Source organism: Marmota monax, unplaced genomic scaffold (genome assembly GCF_021218885.2).
Source record: "Marmota monax isolate L192 unplaced genomic scaffold, Marmota_monax_Labrador192_F-V1.1 WCK01_AAM20220418_F8-fsc00082, whole genome shotgun sequence".
In the NCBI taxonomy this organism is placed as follows: domain Eukaryota; kingdom Metazoa; phylum Chordata; class Mammalia; order Rodentia; family Sciuridae; genus Marmota; species Marmota monax.
Window position 1 is genome coordinate 4396985 of NW_026695207.1, and position 24915 is coordinate 4421899.

At 40.7% G+C, this 24915-nt stretch overlaps 1 protein-coding gene across 1 annotated transcript in view; it reads right to left on the reverse strand.

Moving 5' to 3' along the window:
• The window catches only part of Ice1 (interactor of little elongation complex ELL subunit 1), a 56672-nt gene extending 39993 nt beyond the window's left edge, over positions 1 to 16679 (reverse strand). Inside the window, exons 1-4 of the mRNA XM_058574502.1 lie at positions 16357 to 16679; positions 3844 to 3902; positions 1061 to 3298; positions 148 to 259 (exon numbers count right to left, since the gene is read on the reverse strand). Of these exons, the coding sequence (XP_058430485.1) occupies positions 148 to 225 (78 nt within the window). The 5' untranslated portion in view covers positions 226 to 259; positions 1061 to 3298; positions 3844 to 3902; positions 16357 to 16679. The remainder of the gene's footprint in view (positions 1 to 147; positions 260 to 1060; positions 3299 to 3843; positions 3903 to 16356) is intronic.
• Positions 16680 to 24915: the final 8236 nt, after the last annotated feature.

Consider the following 24915-nt stretch of genomic DNA (forward strand, 5'->3'; position numbering starts at 1 on the left):
TTAATCAATCAGTTCAGTGTTCTCTAAGGACAGTGATATATTAACTTTTATTTGCTTTGATAACACATTAAAAGTGCCCTTTTACCAATTACAGTGACAGAATTAATGTACTGACAATAGGCTTTTATAGGAAATGATAGTAGTTACCTTTTTCTCTTCTAGCTCTGCTTTTAAAGATCCTAGTTCTTCCTGACACTTCTGCAGAGGAGAAATTTTCTGCAGCATCTGCTCCACTTGGTGATGTAAAGTACTATTTTCTCTAAAAACGAACAATGAATAATGTCATTACACAAGAGAATCTGCAGTGAATTGCTGAACACCTATACTGATGATCTGAGATTTCTAACTTGGAACCAAAAAAAAGAAAAGAATCTTTTTAAATACATTTCTACCATTTATACCTACTTACACTAATATGATCTTCATATTGCTTAATTTCTTAGAAATAACAGTCTATTTTTGTTAAAAGTGTATCAAAAAGCAACTTGGGAAACAAGTACAAGTAGACCTCCCTGGAAGCCTCTTCTCTCTGCTAGAGAATGTGTTCAAGAACTGTCTGCAAACATGGCATTTCCAATCTTGAATGCATCCCTATTTATTCAAATTAAGTGATAGGCTATTTTGGAATTTGGGTTAAAACCACACTTGAGCCTTCTTCTAAATGACAAATGTAAACAGAACATGAAATATTGCTAAAGTAATTAGATAAGTAATTAGATTGTATAAAATAACACTAGATAAACAACCATGTTAAAAAGTGAAATTCATGTGGACAACAGTAATTTGAGAATAAGCTTCATCTCAGTTGCAATGTAGTCAGCAAAAGTCAATGAAAAGATGAAACACCAGGCTGCAACTTAAGACCTAAGTAAATCCATTCAAATGATGTGGCAGAAAAATGCAAATCTTTTATTATGAGCAATAAAGCAACATACTATACCTAGGATCAATCCTAGGTATGTTTTGTTAGATTCTGTTTAAAATCTGGCCTACAAATACCTATTCCAAATCAAACACTCAAACAAGTGGTATCACCAACTATGAAAAGAGGTTGGCTTACCTTCTTGCAAACTGCAGCTGTAAAACTTATTAAAGAAAACTCTGAGAATTTTATCATCTGATACTCACCTGGAGAGGTGAGTATCAGATAAAACTCATTTTACAGTTATCTTTAATAATCTATAATCAATGAACATTCAAGAAAGATCATAAACCCCAGAAAATAACATCTAAGTTTCTACTTGTAACACAGTAATGTCTTTTTACTGAGTTATTCCTATTTACCAAAATACCTATTTCTCTAAAAAAAAAACAGCTCTGTGAAGACTTGATTGGTTAGAGTTAAATTACAAGAATAAAGACCAAGCATTAACCAGTAAATAGAAAATACTTTGATATTCCATATATATCTGAATTCCCAATAACCTGCCCTTCATTTCTTGAATAACTCAGAGAATAATAGCAACAGACAAGAGTTATATAATTCACAAAAATCACATAACTACCCTTAATGAGTAATTAGAAAAGAAATACAAAGAGAACATAAAATCCACAAAAGCTACAGAGAGATTATAAAATCTATATGGGTCTTCATTTTTACAATTCAGACAATTTGATAACCTCAATTTCATTTGCTAGCATATTTATGCTTAGACAGCAAAGAATAATTCTTTGAAGTTTCACTTCCTAGCAACTCCCATGTTTACTCACAGCCCAGCATAGCATGTGTATGTATATTTGTAAAAACACATCTGCAGCTCCTGCATCTTAAGGTTCTCAAGGTTGAGAAGTACACTTTACTCTTCCTAAAGTACAGCAGTCTTTGAAAAAAATTTTTTTAAAAAGTCATGAAAACAATGTATTTCCTGTCCTTTGGAAAGAAGCAATGATAGACAATAAAATGGTCAGAATAAAAAAATAAATAACGCACTGAATAATGCTGATTTTATCAGAGCCCACTTATTGAAAAATATAACTTTCTAATCTTGAGGGGGAAAAAAAGAGAAAATCTGTTGCTATGTGAGTAGCAAAAGGAAGCAAATTATAGAAAAAAGCCATAATAAATGTGTGACTGGGTTTTTAAGTTGTAAAGCAAATTAAACTTATCCTCCTCTAAGTTGCTCTTGTCAAGTATTTTGGTCACAGCAACGAAAAACTGACTAATATACACACATATGAAGCTGCTCATCTATTTTTCTATTTAGCAATCTAGAAGTAGTTATGATAATTGTTTCTGTACCACTCTTAAAATCAAACATATTACTCTTGTGATTTTTATGCATTTGTAATTAAACAAATTAATAGTTTCACAAAATGAAGCATGAGAAATTTTCAGTGACTTCCAATTTTTAATGTAAAAATTCAAACACTAAAACTAAATCTAAATACTATTACCTTGCTCTAATTATACAAATTAGATATCATGATATGAATACAAATAAATAATTGGAGATCACAATTACATTCAGTATGCCAAAAATAATACTGAAGTAGGCCTCAAGTTGCTGTCAAAATAACGTGAGATTCAATTGTTGTGACAGCAGAAATCTGTCCCAACCTGGAAAATAAAGTTGAAGTATCATGATCTCTATGGGCACATATATGTTTGTTTTCATGGGAGAAATTCTGTATTTTTATGGGAGAGACTTAAATCAAGGCAAGTGTTATCACCAAAGATGTGGAAAGATCAGTAATACAGACCTTTCTCTGTCTGCTAAGAAAATATTTAACCAGAGCTAACTAAATTAGAGGTGTTTTGTAAATATTTATTGAACAAACTGACTCTAAGCCCAAGAATTTCCTTATGAATATAAAAATCATATTATTTCTATATGGTTTTTTATATACACACTAATTCTCTATTAATCACAAAATAATTAAACAAGTTTTTCCCAACATTTTGAATGTTCTCGAGTATACTTTTTGCAGATTCAAAAGGAATATTCAGAAAGTAATTCCTAAGTGTCAAAACATATCCTAAGATGCTACATCCTCAGTAAAAATGGTATTACAAAGCTTATAATACCTTAAAAAAATCAGAGTAATAGAAACAAAACAGGCTGCTAAATCTCCTTGTCTTAGAACTTTAAGTATGCATTAAAACTAAAAGGACTAGCTGTCAATTATGCCCATCAGAAACACTTTTTATTTGAGCCTGGAAACTCTGCCTTCCAAAAGATAACTATTAAAAAGATCAGTCTTCACATCTCTATTATATATAAATAAATCTAAACATTCAAAAGAAATAAACAGTAAAAGGATATCATCACATTTCTTCTGGTATTCTGTTAGCAAATTACTGTAACAAAAAAAAGAATTACGTTATTCTTTTTATTTAGAAAATACACTATGTTAAAATCATGTTGCAAATCATACAAAGCTGCCTCTCCTCTGGTTTCCAGACACAATGTATGCTAATGTGTTACCTTAAATACCTCAAAAGCATTGCACTAAAATGAGCTTTTAATTAAAAATCACTTTGATCAAAGTAGCATTGTGGCCTAAATTTCATAAGACTATTATAGCATTAAAAAAGTAAATCTGAAATCATGGCTATAAAATACTGTGAGAAAATTTTACATTCAGCATAAAGCTAAAATGATTTTGAAAACACAAAACATCTTTTAAAAAATTCCAATCCATCAAAAGTAACTTCCTACTTACCCAGGAGCTTTGTTTAAAAGACCTGTGAGCCACTAAATAAAGGTTCAAGTTGCTGAGAGAACTCACAGAAATGTTACCAGAATGAGTACCTCATAGCCTAACCCTCAGGGCCCAAAACTTCCATGTACTTCAGTTTGTCAGGCTTACAAAATTCTGCCAAATGTATGCAAATATACTTACTCTGTATTAATAATTTTTTGTTTCAAGGTAATCAATGCGTCAACATATTCATTTAAGTTCTGAAAGAAAAAAGCTACAGTTAGCTACTTAGGTTTCTATCACACTCAACTACTTTAAACATCTATGATATTTATGAGAAAATACAAATGTTTGGTTTAATATTACGTAAACATATAAATGCAAGCCTAGTATTTATATTATGTAAACACACGTTTCCAGCCCATGCTGTCCCTCAAACATCTTTATCAAAACACTAACACTCCTTTAACAAAAAAAGTAGTTGTAAAGAAGCTTTAACAGTGTGCACCGCATCACAGTTCAATAAATATTAACTGATCATCATTCTTCACCCTAAATGGTTTATGAAAGGATTTAAGACTACCCAAAAAGATGTACAATTTTTAAAAAAGTAAAAAATTACAAAAAGTAACATGGGAGAGACAAGTTGGAATATTACAATGGATCCAAGAGTAAGTGAAAACTTATTTCATAAGGATCCACATTAGAACTTACAGACCAGTAACAAATATGGCTCTAAGTTACTGCTACAAACTTAAAAAATGTTACCCTGTTCAAATGAACTCCTGGATAACAACTTATTCTAGAACACAATCATGTTAGCTTTTCCATATTCCACACAAGAAATAATCCCATAGTATTTTCTTAGCTTTCCAAGTGGTTGCAGCACATGTAAGCACACTTGGATGCCCTCAATTTATCAAGTCTCTATAAAGGACATTTAGTACTTTCAAGTCTTTCCTAATAGCATGCAGTAGATTTCCTTGTGCATTTCTTTATGAGACTCTTCTACTTTTTTTAGGATGAAGTCCAAACAGTGCATTGCTAAGACAGACTCTAGCAATGTTTAACAGCAGGCCACCCTCCAGAGGTGAGCCATCCCCACCCATTGTTTCTGTTTCCAGCAGCCTTACCAGCTCTCTACCTGAGTGACAACTGTGATTTTTGTGGCAATAATGAAAATTTTCTTGTATGTTTTATACAAATAATTACAACATCTACAACAATGGTCTTATCCCTCCTTTAACTCATGCTTATGCCTCATTTGCTTGCCCTCATCTTCCTGAACTCACTAAAGCCTCAGCACAAGGCCAAATAGTGAGTATAGGGAAGAATACTATGTACACATCCTTGTCTTAAATTAGAATTAAGTTTGCTTTAATCCCGGTTTTTTACTTTGATCACGTCATGAAAACTTCTACAGATAGTTTGCTAAAAGATTTTACCATGTCTGAGTATTGAACTTTAGCAAATAAATATATAGGTATCTATTTAGTTTAAATGTGTACATTTTTCTCCTTTCACTTATTAATTGCAGTGGATTAATTACAATAGTTTCTAACATTGAAGTAGTCTTGCATTTCCCAGGATAAAAGCAAAAGAATACTATACTGACTCCAACTATCTTGATAGATTCAATGTGCCATTGTACTAGTTAGGTTGTTTTTGTCAAATATGTTCAAGAGTGATATGTCTATATTTTTTTACACTATGTCTCATATTCCTAATAATATTATGCATAACTCATAAAATTATTTAGATACCTCTTCCTTATTCAAAAAGTATGAGAAGGAGATAAAGCATGAATACTTCTCATGCATGAAAAATATTTTGCTAAGTGGAGAACTGTTAGTCACCATCTGTTAGCTGTTGAATGCCCCACTCCCAAAAGACATACTGAAGTCCTGCCCACCTCAGAATGACCTAATCTGGAAATAAGGTCTTGGCAGATCCAATCAGGTTACCATCAAAGTACACTGGATTAAAGTGGGCTCTTAATCAGAGCTTTTTGTTAAGCATTGAATCCCAATCACCAACTCTCCAACAAGCCTCAGGAAACAACTCCTCCACAATCCAGCAGCAAGCTTGCTTTTAAGAGGAGGTCTCTGGGACACCATGAACGCTTGGGGCAGAGGTACCATACCAAAAGCAGAGGGATTAAGTAAACCTAAGCACACTAATCTGAGACTGGCCACCAGTTTATCACTAGTAAGCTCTAGAACAGAGGCAAACAGTCCTCTGTCCTCCAGGTAGAAGGGGGCACTTTCCCTCAGAAAAGATCTGCAGTTATTAACACTAGCTATTCTTCCCTCAACAAATGGCCAGGCCACTATCCTGCAAAACTGTGCAAGGTCCAAAAGCCTCACATACTCAATTTACAGCCAGCCTATTAGGAACCATTCATGAATAATTGAGGACTTCTGAACACAAATCAAAAGGCTTCTATATGAAAGAGGGAGACCAAAACAAGAAAAAGCAGCTTGAAGTAAACAAAAACTGGACAGAAAACTTTATAGTTATTTATTAATACAACCTGATATTCATGAAATTATAAGCTACTTTTAAAGAACATTGAGAACTCTTAGAAACTGGGGAGGAGCTCTTAAATTCAAACATGAAAACCAATAATATGGCTAAAATTTAAAAAAGGATAACAGTGTTGGTAAAGATGTGGAGAAACTGGAACTTTCAAACATTGCTGGTGGGAATGTAAAATAGTTTAGCTGCTGTGGGAAACCCTTTGGCAGTACTCCACATTAAACAATTACCACAGGATCTAGCAATCATTCTCCCAGATACACACCCAAGGGAGCTGAAAACATAGTCCACATCAAACTTAAACACTAACATTTATACCAGCATCATTCACACTAGTCAAAATGTGAACATAAACTTAATGTCCATCAAGAGATGAATGGATAAACAAACGTTATACGTAGATAGTCATATAATAAAATCCTGTTTGACAATGAAAAACTGGGACGATTCTTTAAAACATTATGCTAAGTTAAAAAAGCAAGTCACAAAAGAACACTTATTCTAAGATTCCATTTATAATGATTGTCCATTACAGACAAACACACAGAGACAGAAAGTATACTGGTGGCTGCCAGGAGCTGAAGGAAGGAAGGAGGCAAGGGACACCAGTTGGTAGGATTTCTTTTAGAGAGCAGATGAAAACATTCTACAATTAGTGGTGATGACTGCACAATTCTGTAAATATACTTAAAACCATTCACTGCTAACATTAAAGAGTAAATCTTATGATAATTTGTATTTTGACAACACTGTCATCACTGAATTAAAACCATGAAAGCAAAAATTAAAGACTCAAAAAGCTCTGACCATAAAATTGAAAAGGTCCCAGAATATAAAGCAAAAACAAAGACAAGAGAAAGAAGAAAGAAAAAGAAAAATAATTAACCAGTGTCATAAAGGTCCATAGGCCCAACAATAAGAGTTACAGACAGAAAACGAAAAAAAGTCAGAGAAAAACCAAAGCCAGGTGTCTCCAAATTGAAAAGGTTAGGCATATGGATTCAGATAAGATCCAAACCATGAAATGTCAACACTGAATGTCAAGACATTAGAGACAAGGCAATGAGCCTCTAAGAATCCCAAAGAAAAGTGAAGCAAGTCCCACACCAGGAATCTAGAATTGGAAGGGCTTCAGCCTTCACAGCAACACTGGAACCAGAGGCCTAGAAAGTGAGCCCACATTTTTGAAGGAAAATTTAAAATGCTGTACAATAAATATTGGGAATTTGAATAGTCTCCACAAATTTGCTTCAGGGAGATACTGAAAGATGTGAACATGCTCCACCAAAAGAATGGAAGAAGCCAAGGGAAAGGCTAGCTCATGCAAGAGACGGAGATGAAGAGAAGCCCTGGGAAGGCGGCTGTGCCCCAGATTAGAGCAGGAAAGAAGTTTCTCCTTGGGAAGAAAATGCCAGTGGACATAAAAGCATTAAACGGTATTCACACAAGACTAGCACAGAACTGCATGTGCATGTAGTTATTTTGAGTGATGTATATAAATTATTATTTTTTTGAACAGAAGTGACTCTGCCTCCCCCCACCCACAACATTCTCTTTTGAATTCTTCACTATTCTATCTCATCTTCGCCACCTTGCTTCCAGATGCCATTCAGCAATGTCAGTCCTAGGCTAGAAACATCAAAGAAAGGTCTGGCCCTAGAATCACACACACATGGATTCAAATTCCTCTTTCATAACCACTTTCTAGCTGAGTGACCTTAGACAAATTTATTTAACCTCTCCCTGACTCAGTACTAACTCCAATTTTGCAGATGGAGAAACTGAAATGCAGAAGTTAAATGGTTGGCATGCTATCAGGATTGAAAGGGATGGGCCATAAAAAATATTCAATCTAGTCCCTGGCGCAAAATAAGCATGCATTAATATTTTCAAGATAAAAAGTTGAACTACGGATGTAATTATTAGAGAAAACAAGAAACCATGCAGAAAAAGTAATAATGTACACCAGCAGAGCTTCCCTCTGCATTAATGTGCAGTCATAAAAATGTCACAACCAAATACTGATCTGAAATCTAAGTATGCTGAGAGAATGGGGAGCAGGATATGTGCAGGCATGGCAGAGGGTGGAGTAGTGAAAAAGCTCCACCCTCACCTTCCAAAGTCAGAAATTCAACAGATATGCCTAAAATTGAAAGAAAGAAAAAAAAAAAAAAACAAGAAGTAGCAATACAACCATACTACTAAGAAAGTTCATCATAAAACATACATAGTGCAAGCAATTGAGAATAGTGTCTCCTGGAAAGGAGGGATGCGTGGGCTACAGGCTATCTTAAGGAATCCTGTGCATCTAGTTGTCTTTCTAAACTACAGTCATGTATAACTCTCATAAAAATAAAAACACCACAAAACAGCACTCTTATGTCGGGGGAAGGACTTCTTGTTACTATTCTCCAGCATTCTAATCTCTAACATTATTTCCTAAGACCTGGTTGCATGTCTGTTTGAACTCAGTCGATAATTCAATATCCTAATAAGGCACCTCTTTTTCCTCCCCTCTTCTAATCAGATTCAAATGTCATTTATGTTGGTTAAAACAAACGTTTCAATACAATGAGTCTGGGAATGTAGCAGGTTAATCCTTGGTAGAGGACATGCAGGTTCCCTCCTCACTCATCCATGCAGCTGGAACCCACTATTGCCCAAGTTCTATGGAAGGAGATGAAGGTCCAAAACTCCTCTCTTCTAGGAAACAGGAAGGTGCTGGGTCTGATTACTGTTTTTCTCTCAGCACTCCTATTCTCCTCTTCTGAAGCTCCTACACTTTGAGGATGCCTTACCCAAAATGCTTGAGATCAGAAGTGTTTCAGATTTCAAGTTTTTCTGATTTTAGAATATTTGCATAGACTTTACAGGGTGAGCATTCCTAATGCAAAAATCCAAAATATGAAATGCTCCAAAACTCTAGATTTCAGATTCCGAGTTTTGCAATGCTCAACACATATTATGTTGTCTACAGGAAAGTTCAGAATTATTCCTAATTGTCTTCTTTTTCTGATAACTAGTTAATGTTTTGCTTTTCTTTGCCTTCTGGGTGGTTTCCTCAAGTTATAAAACTTACTAAAACAATTTCCAGAGCATTTCATTCTCTTTCTCAAAAAAAAAAAAAAAATCTGTATTTGCTCCTTTTCTTTAGCAGACTATTTTAATCTCAAGCAACGCAATACCCTCCTATATGTCACTGTGGGTACTGCTGCAGTAATCCCTTCTTCCCTTGGGAAAGTGAAAGCGATGCAGTGGCTGAACACAGGGTGAGGAGGGGTTGGCAGGACAGCCCTGGAGAGGAGCAAGTCAGCAGAAGCTGAGCAGGTACACAGAAGAGATGGCCAGTAATGCTGGAAAAACAGTTACACTAGGCAAAAAGTTAACATATGTAGATAATGAGTAAATATGTATATGAAAATGGGATAGGAAGGTTGCTTGAAAAGTATGTAAATATGCTTGAAAAATGTGTAAATATAGTTAGCCCTCTATATCCATGAGTTCTGATCCGTGCATTCAACCAAACACAGAAAATATCTGGGGGGAAAAAAATGCATCTGTACTGAACATGTGCAGACTTTCCCCTTACCATTATTCCCTAAATAATACAGTACAACAATGATTTACATTATATTAGGTATCATAAATAATTTAGAGGTGATTCAAACAATACAAGAGGATGTGTACATGTGAAAAATGCAAATACTGTGCTTTTATGTAAGGGACGTGATTCTGGTATTCAGAGGGGTCTAGGAACCAACCCCTACGTGAACCAAGGGACAACAATACAGTGAGGACAGTGGCGTTTCTGCCTCAGCATTAATGACATTTTAGGCTGAAGACATGCTTGCAGCTCTCCCCACATCCAGAAGTGGGCCACAGCAGCCCCCTGGTTTCAAAGTGGGTGTGCAGCTGAATTAACACATAGGCTTGAGAGCCCTCTCCTTTAGAAAGGCCTGCACACAAGGTGCGTCCTGACTGACATTTGGAAGCTTAGATTTCTGAAAGGTTCCCTCCCACTATTCACCAAACTAATCACCGTGGTTCACTGTGCCTAAACTGTGCAATGTAATTTATGTTAAACACCTGCATTCCTTCTGGGAGTCTGGAATTTAGAATGTGCCTACATGATCAGTCCCCAACAAAAACTTTAGCCACCGAGTTTCTAACAAGCCTCCCTGTTAACACTTTTATACATGTTGTCCCTTGACTCTGCTGGGAGAGTCAAGGGACAACTCCCCATACTTCACCCCCCACTCCATACCTTTTCCTTTTACTAATTCTGCTGTCTCCTTTCCGTACAATAATCCATATTCATGAGTCTAACTATATAAGGACTCCTATGAGTTCTGCTAGCAAATCATTGAAACTGGGCATGGTCTCAGGCCTTGCCAATGTCCCTTGAGTAATTCAAGGCTCTACTATTTAACTATGACAAGCATGAAAGACAAAGACTAAACGAAGGATGGTAAAGAGCCATGACAATGAAATATAGCATTCCTGACAGGAGGATCAACCAGAAAGGAAAAAGCTACTCATGAACCAGTAATCAAAATCTGAATGGGCCAATGGATGGGATGGGACTGTTGCACTGATGCTAATGTCAAGGGGCAGAGGCTGTATGCTGAAGTATTCATCTTTTGAGGAAATATGCCAGTCACCCTTGGCTCCATGCTCATCTATCACGCACTACTTTCTCCCCTTCAAGCTTTTGATTGAACAAGTTTTTGCACAACTTGTTCCTTCTGCCACAAGATTCTCCCTCCATCTTTTCCTTCTTGGTCAACTAGAAATCATCTTCCAGACCTCAATTTGAATTCACTTCCTCTAATGAGGCCTTCAGAATTCACATAAGCCCAAAGAGTTGGCCCTCTTCTGTGTTCCCACCAAAACTTACACCATACTTATAAGTGAGGTTGCTTTGGTCTCAACTATAACCTCAAATAGAGTAAAGCCTCATATTTGTTCTACTCATGATTGCATTTCATTACACATGCCAGGGGTAAAGACATCAATAGTGGATAAATAAATGAATTATAATTTCATAAGTATTCCTTGCAATAGAATGAATTGTAAATCAATATATCTGGGGAAAATATGTTTCAAGTTCCAAATAATGAAGTTCAAACTTCTGGAAATCATCAATGGGAGTCCAGCAACACGTTTATATATAAGATCAGTCTGTCCCTTGAACAAACACCTAGCTCACTAAATTCATCTAGTTCAATGAGCTGAACATATTCAAACTCTCATCTGGATTCCCAAGAAAGTCCAATTGCTTTGTTTTGCAGTGAAGTAGGGCAAAAAGGGCCTCTCCTCCACCAAAATAAAGTGACTTATGCCAGTTGAGCAGCCTGACTTAAAATCACCTAACTTAAGACTTGTGTAATTTAGCTAGGCAGTGGAGCACATCTGTAATCCCAGCAATTTAAGAGGCTGAAGCAGAAGGATAGCAAGTTCCAGGTCAACCACAGCAATGTAGCAAAACCCTGTCTCAAAACTTAAAAAAAAAAAAAAAAAGAGTTAGGGTGTAGGTCAGTAGTAGTGAGCCCAATCTCTAGTACCACCAGAAAAAGAAAAACAGACTTGCTTAATTTACATATCACTGTATTGGTTTTTATGACTGCAACCCACATGGACATTGGGCTCCAGATTAGTGACAAACCATTATAATCAATGAGGTGAGAAAACAGAGATGAGGTGATTTATGAGACTGAAGAAAAAAAAGGGATGTATAAAATGCAGTCAAGCTATACACTTCTGAATCACGCAATGACCTGAGCAAAAGCAGTAACTGTATCTGTTGAACTTCTAAAGAAAATAAGGAAAGGATGGATTAAGACATGAAAGAAAGATTTTTTTGTGCAGCAAACAACTGCTCAACTCAGAAGAAACTTGTTAACTTAATGTTATGGATCAGAACACAGCCACAGCACTGACATGGGTTCCTCCTATAGAAGTATCCTGTATTTTGCTTGTAAACATTCTGCAAAATAAAGAAGTTTCAATGTATTAAAACACAGAACAGGATATATTCTCTCTGCATCTTTAGTTTTTCATGCAAAAGTTTAATCCAAGTACTTGCTGTAACATACAACAAATCAGAAATGTCTCCTAAAAGCTGATTATCCACCTACCAATTAACCAAATACAATTCCTTCTTCTCCGTTTTCATTCTTTTCCATCTCAATTCCCTCTATAACACTATTTAATTCCTTTTATCTGTTTCTCCTTTCTCATCATTCCATGCTCACCTCATCAAAGGCTATTTAGCAGCCAGCTGGGTGTTTTTTGTTTGTTTTTCCTCTCCACTGACTCCAGGGGCTTTGTTTTTGTTTTGTTTGTTATTGTTGTTGTTTTTGTTTTTTTAAATGACAGAACATACTCCCCCATTCTCCCATCTCCACTCCACCTATAAATTGTTTACAATGAACTCAGTGCCCAACTAGCATGCTCTCTATTTCCTTGTTAGTGTATTAGGGTACCTCTGCTCTACCAACAACAAATCTGACAATAGCTAAAAATCACCATCCTGATGTTATTTCAAAACTTCATTCCCACATTTCCAATATCCCTTCCATCTTGGTTTCCTCTACCACAGTTCTCATGTCACTTAAGATTTTAATTTCTGAACCTTCCATTCTTCTGATATAAGAGGTATTTTCATCCTACTTTCTCATATTCACAATATTTTTCTTCTCTTATTCCTAGAACCCCTCAATTAACTCAGGCTTTTATTATTACCACTATGCATTAGTAAAATACTTTACCTTACTTACTGCACCCCTCCCATTCATTCTGCACATCACTCTCTGTATTTCTACTACAAGCCCTGCTTTGGTATGATAACCAGGGAAAAACCTCCTCCACTCCATAATGCTGACAGAAATCAGACAAAACTTCAAGGTGGTCGTCACTCAAGTTTCTCTATGATCTGCCAGGAAACTCATTTTCCAGCCCTACTTTACAAAATTAAAGACTAATTCCAGAGACATCATTCACAACTGATCACTCTTTTTCCCTAAAAAGGTATTCCAATCCCAGGCAACAGAAAACCCAAATGTAGTAGAGTGTCCTGATCTAAAGAAGTCTGCAAACTTGCAATGGAGGAAGGATAGCATCTTCAACAAATGGTGCTGGGAAAACTGGAAATCCATATGCAACAAAATGAAGCTGAACCCCCTTCTCTCACCATGCACAAAAGTTAACTCAAAATGGATCAAAGAGCTTGATATCAAATCAGAGACTCTGCGCCTGATAGAAGAAAAAGTTGGCTCTGATCTACATATTGTGGGGTCGGGCTCCAAATTCCTTAATAGGACGCCCATAGCCCAAGAGTTAATAACAAGAATAAACAAATGGGACTTACTTAAACTAAAAAGTTTTTTCTCAGCAAAAGAAACAATAAGAGAAGTAAATAGGGAGCCTACATCCTGGGAACAAATCTTTACTCCTCACACTTCAGATAGAGCCCTAATTTCCAGAATATACAAAGAGCTCAAAAAATTAAACAATAAGATAACAAATAACCCAATCAACAAATGGGCCAAGGACCTGAACAGACACTTCTCAGAGGAGGACATACAATCAATCAATAAGTACATGAAAAAATGCTCACCATCTCTAGCAGTCAGAGAAATGCAAATCAAAACCACCCTAAGATACCATCTCACTCCAGTAAGATTAGCAGCCATTATGAAGTCGAACAACAAGTGCTGGCGAGGATGTGGGGAAAAGGGTACACTTGTACATTGCTGGTGGGACTGCAAATTGGTGCGGCCAATATGGAAAGCAGTATGGAGATTCCTGGGAAAGCTGGGAATGGAACCACCATTTGACCCAGCTATCGCCCTTCTTGGACTATTCCCTGAGGACCTTAAAAGAGCGTACTATAGGGATACTGCCACATCAATGATCATAGCAGCACAATTCACAATAGCTAGACTGTGGAACCAACCTAGATGCCCTTCAATAAATGAATGGATTTAAAAAAATGTGGCATTTATACACAATGGAGTATTATGCAGCACTAAAAAATGACAAAATCATGGAATTTGCAGGGAAATGGATGGCATCAGAGCAGATTACGCTAAGTGAAGCTAGCCAATCCTTAAAAAACAAATGCCAAATGTCTTCTTTGATTTAAGGAGAGCAACTAAGAACTGAGCAGGGAGGAAGAGCAGGAGGAAAAGATTAACATTAAACAGAGACGAGTGGTGGGAGGGAAAGGGAGAGAGAAGGGAAATTGCATGGAAACGGAAGGAAACCCTCAATGTTATACGAAATCACATATAAGAGGTTGTGAGGGGAAAGGTGGGGGGGAACAAGGGAGAGAACTGAACAACAACAGATGAGGTAGAGAGGGAAGATGGGAGGGGAGGGGAAGGGGGATAGTAGGGGATAGGAAAGGCAGCAGAATACAACAGTCACAAATATGGCATTATGTAAAAATGTGAATGTGTAACTGATGTGATTCTGCATTTGTATTTGGGGTAAAAATGGGAGTTCATAACTCACTTGAATCAAATGTATGAAAGATGATATGTCATGAGCTTTATAAAGTTTTGAACAACCAATAAAAAAAAAAGAGGTCTGCAAACTAAGGCTTTCCCTTTGTTTTTTAAAGTTTCAATGCAACACAGTCACATCTATTCTTTTATATGTTGTCTATGGCTGCTTCTGCACCTCTAGGCAGAGTTGAGCAATTGTGAACTAGTCACAGCATAATAATTTATGATTTTCCCCCTTAGAGAAAAAGTTTACACCTGCCTAGACCTAGATACCTACCAGGACTCTCCTATTGCTGTTTTGAGAACCAACAGTGGCATGGAAGGAAGGAAGGAAGGAAGGAAGGAGACTCCTTAAGAGACTAATCAATAAACTCCAGGTCACAGATGAGAGTGGTGACCATCATGGGGAAGCAATGAAGATGGTGACAAGTGGATGGATGATGACCCAGGAGCACCAGCTGATGGACTAGATTCAGGCTGAGAGGGGAAAGAGGGGCACCAAAAAGGAAATCCAGCTTCTGGCCTAAGCATCCTGAAGAACACAGCTGCTACTTTAAAGAAGATAGGGGCTACTGGGGATGAACAGGAGCTGGAAGATCAGATCCATGACGGAAAAGCATAGCTCACATCAATTATCCTCCTGTGCAAACACCTCCAGTAACTCACTACCTTATTCAGAGAAGCCCAAACCCTTACAATGGTCTATCTGACCCACACAATCGGGCCCTTCCCTTCCTCCCTTTCTGACCCCATCAGCCTCTGACATTCAGACAACTCCAGCCTCACTGGGCTTCTTGCTCTTCCCAAGCATACCAGGCAAGCTCGTGCTCCAGGACTCCCACCTAAGGCTTCCACTCAGATGCTTTTCTATCTAGGTATCAACAAACCTCATTTTCTCACCTCTTTGCTCAAATATAACATTCTAAGGCTCCCTGAAGTCTCTGCCCCCCTTCTGGCTCAGTTATTCACTCCCCTTTTCAATTTTATTAATCACCAATGTATTTACTTTCTAACCTAACTTTTACTTGTCCTGTCCCCATCCCTCAGTGGTTCAGCATGTCTTTTAAATGAGACTCTGACAGCAGTTAGGAAGGACGCTGGAAATTACTTGGCGCTATCTCTGTTACTTCCATGACCAGAAGACAGATTTTTGCAACTCAACACAGAAACAGTCCATGGCCGCTGTTAGAAACTTCATGCCTTTAATTTACTACAACGAAAACTAACACGTTACTGACTTAATTGATAACATGATTAACTTCGACAACTAAGATAGGTATGACAAACCGCGTATGGGCTGAAATATATGTCTCTCGAAACGTTGTCACCAAAGATCTGCTTCCAAGCAACAAAATCTTGGAAGGGGTCAGAACAAAGGTCTTCTCCAAGACGTAAATTCCCTCCGCATCTCACCTGTCATTCACCCACCAAAGCCCGCCCTGGGGAGCCCTGAGGCTGGGTAGGCCCTGCACACCCGCACTCCGCCCCCTCCACCCACCAGCCCAGTCAGTGAGTCCTGGGTTGCAGGTGTGAACAAAGCAAAGCAAAAGGTACCCAAAACATTCGAGAAGGGGAGCGGGAGGAGGGCCTCGAGGCAGCTCCCGCCGCGGAGCCGGAGAGCCCCTGACACGCAGCCCGCGCCCTCCGCCCCGGGGAGGCGACGCACCTGCTGCAAGGAGGCACAGCCCTGACACCGCGAGAGGTCCGCCGCCGTCCCGGGCGCCGCCGAGTGGGTCTCGCCCGGCATCATGGTGCTGCCGCCGGGCCCGGTGGGCACGCACGCCTCAGGGACCCGCGGCCTCGGCCCTGTCCTGCCTCTGCTGATGCCGCCCGGCCCGCCGCCTGCCAGGCCGCTTCCCGCCGGGTCCGGGCGGGTCCATCCGTGCACAGAGGTTCCCGTAGAGCTGCCTAAAGGCTCTCCGAACCAGAGCCGCCTCAGGCACTGGAGAGAAACGCTACCCGGCGCGGCCCCTGAGCGCGACGCGGCCCAGCCAGGACCCCGCCCCGCCCTGGCCCGCCCCGCCCCCTCCGCGGCGCGGGGCTCTCCGACATACTGCCTGAGTAAAATCGGGGGCGGTCCCGCGTGATGCGGCGCCGAAGATGTCCACAATGCCAAAGTCAAGGAGAGAAGAGGCCTAAGAGACGCACTCCTTCCACTGTTAAACGTCAAACCCTTACTGTCAGCATGTCGCGTGACAGGCTTCCCATCGACACCTAAAGTCTGCAGCCACGGAGGAGGTGACCCGCCGATGACGTAACTCCGGGCGCCCGCTGTCGCGGAAGGACCTGTGTCCAGGAGGAAAAAGTGCGCGATTTGTAACCTAGAGCTCCATGCAGTCCCTCAGCCCAGGGAGCCGGAGTGAGGACTACAGCGTGCCCCCGGCGGAGGCTCCGCGCGTCCTGTGGCCAAACCCGGTGCTCCTCAGCATTCAGGACGCAGCCTTCGCCTCCAGTGGCTGCTCCCCTTGGCACGCAGTCATCCCCTCGTGCTCCGGCCTCTCCGCCACGTCCAGGACGGCGCAGCTCCCGACACCCAAGCTGCAGCTTTCCAGGCCCCAGCTCTGGGTCGCCACCGCCAGGGGCCATGCGCATCGCCGGTCCGGTCTTCCTGGGCGACCCTTTTCGTCCCAAGCACTCCCATGTCTTGTTTTTGTTACCTCTAAAGAGAAGGAAAAGCAGGACAAATCCTAACCCTAGCCGCAAGTACTAGGTGAATTCAGGCCCTGACCACCTCGTCGAACCGAGGTTTCCCATCTAAGCTTTTTAGTCTTGAATCACAGCCTGTTGTCATCAGTATCTTTGCTCGGAAACCTGTGGCTTCTCATCTTCTGGTTACAAAGTTCAAATTTCTTATTTACCCTTGAGTGTGTTACATGCACATGATACCGCTCTGGTGCAGATTGGGAACGATCCTTGTTCCCCAGTTTGGAAGAGAAAACTATGGAGAGACACAGAGGCAAGCGGAGAGCAAGTTTATTGAAGAAAGTGGTAGAGACAAATTATAAAGAGACGTGGGGCCTTGGAGCTGAACATTCCTAGGAAGGGGTGCGACTTTTTATTTTTTATTTTTTTATTAGTTGTTCAAGACAATACAATGATCTTGACATATCCTACATTTGATTCAAATAGGGTATGAATTCTCATGTTTCTTCGTGTACAGATTGCAGGATCACATTGGTTATACATCCATGTGTATTCATACAGCAATCCTAGTGTCGGTTGTATTCTGCTCCCCTCCCCTCCCCTCCCCTCCCCTCCCCTCCCCTCCCCTCCCCTCCCCTCCCATCCCTATTGTCTACCCACACTACTGTGACATTATCTCTCTCTCTCTCTCTTTTTTTCCCTTCCCTTCCCTTCCCCCTCACACCATCGTATATGTTGCTTTCTTACAGATCCTAGAAACCCCTTTAATTCTCCATATATGTGACTGGGAGCAGGGGCGCAGAGGTACATTGTTGGCAATCCAGAGTTCCTGGAGGAGCCCAATTGTATGGGAGTTAACAAGCAGTTGTTCTCTTTGATTACCAGTGGTCATCCTTTCTCAGCCTCCATCATTCATGACCTTTGGTCCTCCCTCAGTTTGCTGAGGAATGTGCAGGCTTAGGCCTGCAGGCCAAGTAGGGTTGCAGGTGAATTGCTTTTTGACCAATTGCTTTTATACTCACAGCAAAAACCACTACACAGAAAACGGAGATCAGGTGGGCCCATTTTATAGAATTATTCTCTGAACCTCGAGTCTTCTACATGCTCATCTGTCTGTCCCCTAACACACATCCAGACCTCACCAATCTTGTTCTGACTTCCAGGTTGGAAAAGTCAGGTGAAAACACCCCTTCCAAATAAGGCAGCTGTCATACCGCTGGTTACTGGTGATGAGTCCTGCTTCCCCACATGTTGAGTTTGAACATTAGAGAAGCATGCAGAGGCAAGCATATGAAGCAGGGTTTATTTAAAAAGGGGTAACATAGACTTCTCCCACGAAGGAGAAGGGGGCCATACCCCTGGTAACATGGTATTCCCAGAAGTGAGGTATTCTGCCCTTTTTATATGTCCTAGGCTTCCCTTGTTCTCCTGCTTTTCCCCCTTATCTTTCTCCTTCCTGTGTACAATGCTCCCTGGGATGGCCAAAAAGTGGAAAATAGGTGGGTTGTAGGGGGAAGGGCAGGATGGAGTAGACAGATTAACAATCTTCTAGCTCCCTGTAGAGGGGAAATTCCTGGGACAGGTTACCTTGGCAACAGGTTGGAGCAGGGGCAGGTTCTTGATAAGATCCCTCAGTGAAGAGGGACTGCAAATCAGTTAAAACTATGTATACATGAATACATACGGGAATATGTAAGTTTTTTAACACAATGAAGAGTATAGATATAGTATTTCCTATTTATAGAAACTATAAAACAAAAGAACAGCCAAAGGGATCAAACTAAATCACAGTAAAATGAGTTGACAAGAAGTCCAGTATATTCTGGAAGTCTCCAACTTCCCAGACTCACTCAAAATTGTCCTCCTTGACCCACCTGACTTGATTTACCTATCTACACTGACTGCCTTCTAATTCTGGCTTCAGCGGTATATTTCTGTTATTCTCCAAATCTCATATCCCTGCCCTTGCTTGCACACTCTGGCCTCCACCAGTGGGGCAGTGCAAGAACTAGATGTATGGCAATATATAGATTTCCTGTCAGTGAAACCCAAGCAAGACAGGCCTGCACCTAACTGAAGTAGTGCCCCGGATAGGCACAGATGTTTCAAGGTTAGGACTCTCCTTCTAGCCAGGTGGGCAGAAAACAGGAGTAGGATTCAAAGGGGCAAGGAGAATTATGCAGGTAGCATAAGAGAAGCCACTGTACCTTGAAGACAGACCATGTGACTCTGGAGAAAGATGACATTTATCTTCAGCTTTCCCAAATACGTATTGTTTCCAAAGTACCTGGAGGAGGACCCAGCGTCCCTCTTCACTGTTTACTCACTGCAAAAACCACTACACACTTACTGAAGCAGACCCCCCTATCCCTGATGAAAAACTTAAGCATCCCTAAGATTAAGGGAATGAAATAGAAGGGAATGTGACAACCAAACTAGTTCAACTTTACAGGATTTGCAGACATGGTAGAGACTTAGGACTTAAGTGAAATGGTCAAGACTAAAAATTAATATTATCCTGGAGATGGGAGATTGGGAAGTCAGCTCAATATATGAGACCATGTGATCAGCAGACATGCCAAAAATGGAAGTGAATCAAAAATTTCTGACAACTTGGTCCCACTGGGATGGGACAATGGTCTGCACTCTGGAAATAATATTGGAGACTCCCAAATGATAAGGCGAATAAATTCCAGATGGCAAGAAGTAAATGCATGTGTAGAATAGTCACTGAAGCTGGGTGCAGGGGTGCACACCTGTAATCCCAGAAGTTCGAGAGGTGGAGGAAGACAGATCGCAAGTTCAAAGCCAGTCTCCAATTTAGCAAGGCACTGCAACTTAGCAAGACCCTGTCTCAACTTTTAAAAAGAGGAGATATGGCTCAGTGGCTAAGCACCTCTGGTTCAAACCCTAGTATCCAAAAAAAGAATATCTGGCATTACTCACGGTCAGCTGTACCTTAGCATAGCAAAGCACGCCCCTAGGTGGAGACTAAGATGATAATGAGACGTGGCATGTGTGTGGAAGCCTGATGAAGAATGATGTGAGCACACCACAATCCCTCCTGTACATGTGATGACCTCAGAGCCTGGGATCTTGCTAGCCTGCATGCTGTAAATGCTGCACTCCTTTGTCCTTTGCTCATACCAGCTAGATACTCTGTCAGTGTGGTCTCCCTTCTGGCTCAAGCAGAAGTCCCCCGTAAACAAAATAAAGGCTTGCCTGTTCTAGACCCTTGTCTTGGCCTAGTTTTGTTTCCGTGGTCTATAGACCCAAGGATCCAGAATTGATACCTTTAACATTGTGAGAAATAAGCTATTTGCTGCTGCCTTCCTCCTGTGGCATACTTCCCTGTGTTCCCCACTTGCTTGGAGTATGGAAATCTTCCCTGGCCTTCCAGGTTGTATGTTTTACCTCTGCAAACCCAAGAACACCCACCTCCGTTTTTGACCCTTAGCATTGACAATTTTCCTAACACTAGATTTTTTACCTGGATTTTAATAATTTTTATGCCTTAGAGGTAAATCTAATTTTTAAATGTCAAAATGTGCTGCACATGGTGGGCCCTAAATAAATGTCAAACTGAGTCAAATTCACTGCAACTAATTGAAGTTTAAAAAAAAAAAAGTATTTCTCTTCAAAAATGAAAGTGCATTTTTTTAACCTTTCTCAAAGCCAGTTCTCAAGGCATTAAAAAAAAAAAAAGTTCCTGTTTGTGAAAGACTGGGGTCTACAAACTGCTACTTGGTAAATATGTTAGGTTTTGCAGGTCACACAGGTATGTGAAAACTATTTGTTTTGTTTTTTATGAAACTTGCTTAAAATGTAAAATTCATTCCTAGTTGCAAGCTTTGTGTTGAAAACTGGTGTGATTATAGATTATGGAAATTGGTATAATCCATTAATTAAATAATGCTTAAAATCACATTTTTCCTTTTCACATGATAGTCCACACCTTTTCCATCCTTGTGATGGAAACAGTTATCTACACTGCAGAAAACAGTGAGCAATGGCTCTGAAGGCATACCTGTATTCAAATTCTCAAGCAAGTGACTTACTGGAGCTCGTGTTTCCTCACAGAGGAGTATCTAGCTATGTAAGTTGAGCGTGACAAGGGCAGGGCTGAGTCCATAGCATTTGCTATGCAGAGAGTATGTATTAATAAATTGTTGATGGCATTATCCACCTTGGAAAGTAGATAAATATATCCTACTATGGTTTGGATATAATTTGTCTCCTGCAAACTCTTATTGGAATTTAGTCTCCATTGTGTGCCATTAAGAGATGGGAAACTTAGTCCAACTATGGTGTCTAGAGGTAGGACTTTTGGGACATGGTTAGGATTAGATTAGAGCAGCAGGCTTAAGATGAAAGTGGGGGAGGGAGGGAAGGAGGGAAGGGGAGAGAGAGAGAAAGAGAATATGAAAATGAATATGAACACACAGGAGACCAGAGGAGACATGCTTGTGTTTGCATTCTTTGGCTCTTGTCTTGTGATGTCCTGCCTCACGACTCTGCCAGTGTTAAGGGCATCACCAAATGGATCCCCATAGTCTTTGTTCTCCAGATCCATAATGAAACCTCTTTCCTTTAAAGCTTATCCAGTCTGTGGTATTGTGTTATTAGAAAACAGGCTAAAACACAATTGATACCCAGAGTGGGGATTTTGCAGGTAACACATACCTTAAAACAAATATGGAAGTGGCTTTGGAACTGTCTGGCAAGCAGAGATTGGAGGAGAAACTGGCTGAAAACGCTGGAATGCTGTAAGCAGAGCATTGGATGTGAACCTGCTAAGGGCTTAGAAGAGACCAGGAGGCTAAGGAAAGGACTGGCCATCCTTGTTACACTGTTGCAGATAACTTGGCTGCCTTCTGATCACGCCCTACAAAGTGAAGGACCAGTTCACTTGGCAGAGCATTCATGGTGGCACGGGTTTTTTTGGCCACTTTTAGTCAGATTTACAGTGAGATCATGAGCAAAAATAAACAACAGTAAATAAATGAAAGATTTGGAAAACCTGCAACCTGGCTAGGGAGAGAGTGGAAAAGTGTGCTTTGGAGAACTAGAGGACAATGCAGCCAGCAACAGGTGGTGTGGCAGAGTCACTGAGTGTACCCCTCCCCTGACTCTGAGGAAGAATTGTTTCAGGGACCAAGACTGAACTGGGTTCACTGCTCAAAGGCACCTCGGGATTTGTTTTTCTGCTTTCAGCCAACAAAGCACTCCACTGCAACGGCAAACATGGATCACGCAGGCTCAGAAGAGGCTGGCATGGGTGGGAGATCTCAACACCCACATGAAGCCAGTTCTGCAGGCATGCAGAATGCAAAAGCACTGGCTCAAGGGAGCTACAATGAGATCTCGGAGTCAAGCCTTGGCGCCAGGCAGGAATTTGCTACAGGATCTGCAGGATCAGAATCCCTGTAGAGAGCTCCCAGTGGCACATGCCTAGTGGAGCCAAATTGGGGGGTCCCTGGAAGGTACAGCTACCTGCAAGGTGAAACAGCTCCCAGGAACAGCTGCAGGCAACAGGCAAAGGAAGCCTGAGAATGGAACCCTGGCCTGTGAGCAGCACCACTGTGGGGTGGTGCTCCCTGATACCTGGAGCCCGCTCTGCCAGGGCACCTATGTGCTGGGCATGGGGCTGTAGGACTTACAGTCCACCCAGCTGGGTTTAGGCCTTGCTTTCTGCAGATTACTCTTTCAAACTTCCCTGTTTCTACCTCTGGATGGGAATTTTATCCTATCCCTGTCTTGCCATTGTACCTTGGAACTTTGTAACTTTAAACTTTTTATAGGGGCTACTATCTACAAGAGTTTACCTTAAGTTTCAAATGAGACTTAGTGCTTTTGAATTAGTACTGGAACGAGTTAAGATTTGGGACTATTTGGATGGAATGGCTGTATATTATATGTGAGAAGGACATATTTCCAGAACATTAGGGTAGAATCAAGGGTTTGAATATGGTTTGTCCCCTCCAAACCTAGGTTGTAGTTTAGTTCCATTGCAAACTAGTAAGCGGGTAGAATCTTATTCTCACTATGGTTTAGATGTGGGGCCTGTGAGAGGTGATTGGAGTAGACAAAATTGTCAGATGAAGCCCCATGATGAACATCTGTGTGGAAGGCCAGGGAGGAGGAGGAGGAGAGATGCTCCTCTCTTGCCCAGGATGCCCTGCACTGTCTCAGGACTCTGCCAGCAAGAAGGCCATCACCAGCTGCGCCCCTGAAAAACCAGCCTCTACCTCAGAGCAAAGCCTGTCCAAGCAAGGGACATGACCTTTGTCCTTGGAAAAACCCACAGAGCACTCCTAGGCACATTCCCACCCTGCTAAGTTGTTTATCTACAGGAGAGATCTGCTGCGCCAGGTGTCCCTGACTCAGTCAGGCTAGGTGGGGATCCATAGCAGCCCCCTAGCAGCCACCAATCAGCATGAGACAGGGAAATACCTGGGATGCCAGATGACCCTCCCAGCAGTTTATGGTGGTTGATAACAAGTTGGGAAACCATGTAGTTCAGCACATACACCCCTCTTGGCTCAAACCAATCAGTTCAAATGAATACCCCTTTTGTACTGACCAATCACCCCTACCCAACTTGTTCCCGCCAGTGAATGTGCTAATCATGTTTTAGAGTTGTTATTTGATTTTCCCGCGGTGTGTGATGATTTGCTTTGATGTATGGTGAAGTCCCTGCCCTCTCCAAAGAATGTATAAAACTGCTGCAAACCCTGGGCTCGGGGCCTCTCAGCGTCACCAGTTGCTGTGTGTGTGCGCGTGGAGGACCGAGCTAGCTCGCAATAAACACCTCTTTGCTGCTTACATCGATCTTGGGTCTCTGGTGGTCTTTGGGAGTCCCGAATTCGAGCATAACACCCCATGGCCTTGGACCTCCAGAACCAAAAAACCCAAATTCATTTCTTCTTTAAAAATCACCCAGTTGCTGGGTATTGTGTTATTAGAAACAGAAAACAGCCTAAGACATATCCTTAACTTACTCATAGGAAGAATAGATGTTGTTTAAAAAAACAAAAACAACAAAAAACTAACAAACAAACAAAACTTTTTGTCAAACTTCCAAGAAGCCTGGTGCTGGGCTGTCAGAGCATGCCAAGGCCTGCAGGGATGTCTGAAGACCAGTCTTTGGTCTTTCCTGTGCCCATCGAGATGCTTTGGTGTGCGGAGCACCCACCTGCCACAGTCTCTGTCACCTGCTCCCTCGCTGCCTCCTGATGCTTAGTACTCCACAAACCAAGGCTTTGAATTTAAGATAATTTAGAGGCATCCAGTGATTTACTTTAGTAACATGTTTTTCCACGAAGATGGCTAATAGATTCGGTATAGAAAATAAGGAAAACAAGATGGAAAGCTATTTTTCTTTGATGTTCTTGTATTTTTCTTTATGAAAAGAGCAATTCTTTAAATGTTGCATTTACCCATAGGAAAAGTGAACTATAACATTTTTCTTTATTTTGAAACCCTTAACACATTTTATATAATAGACTTCAATTACATTATCTGATTAGTGACATTATCTGATTGGATTGTGTCTTACAAGGTAATGCTAACATGTGACCAC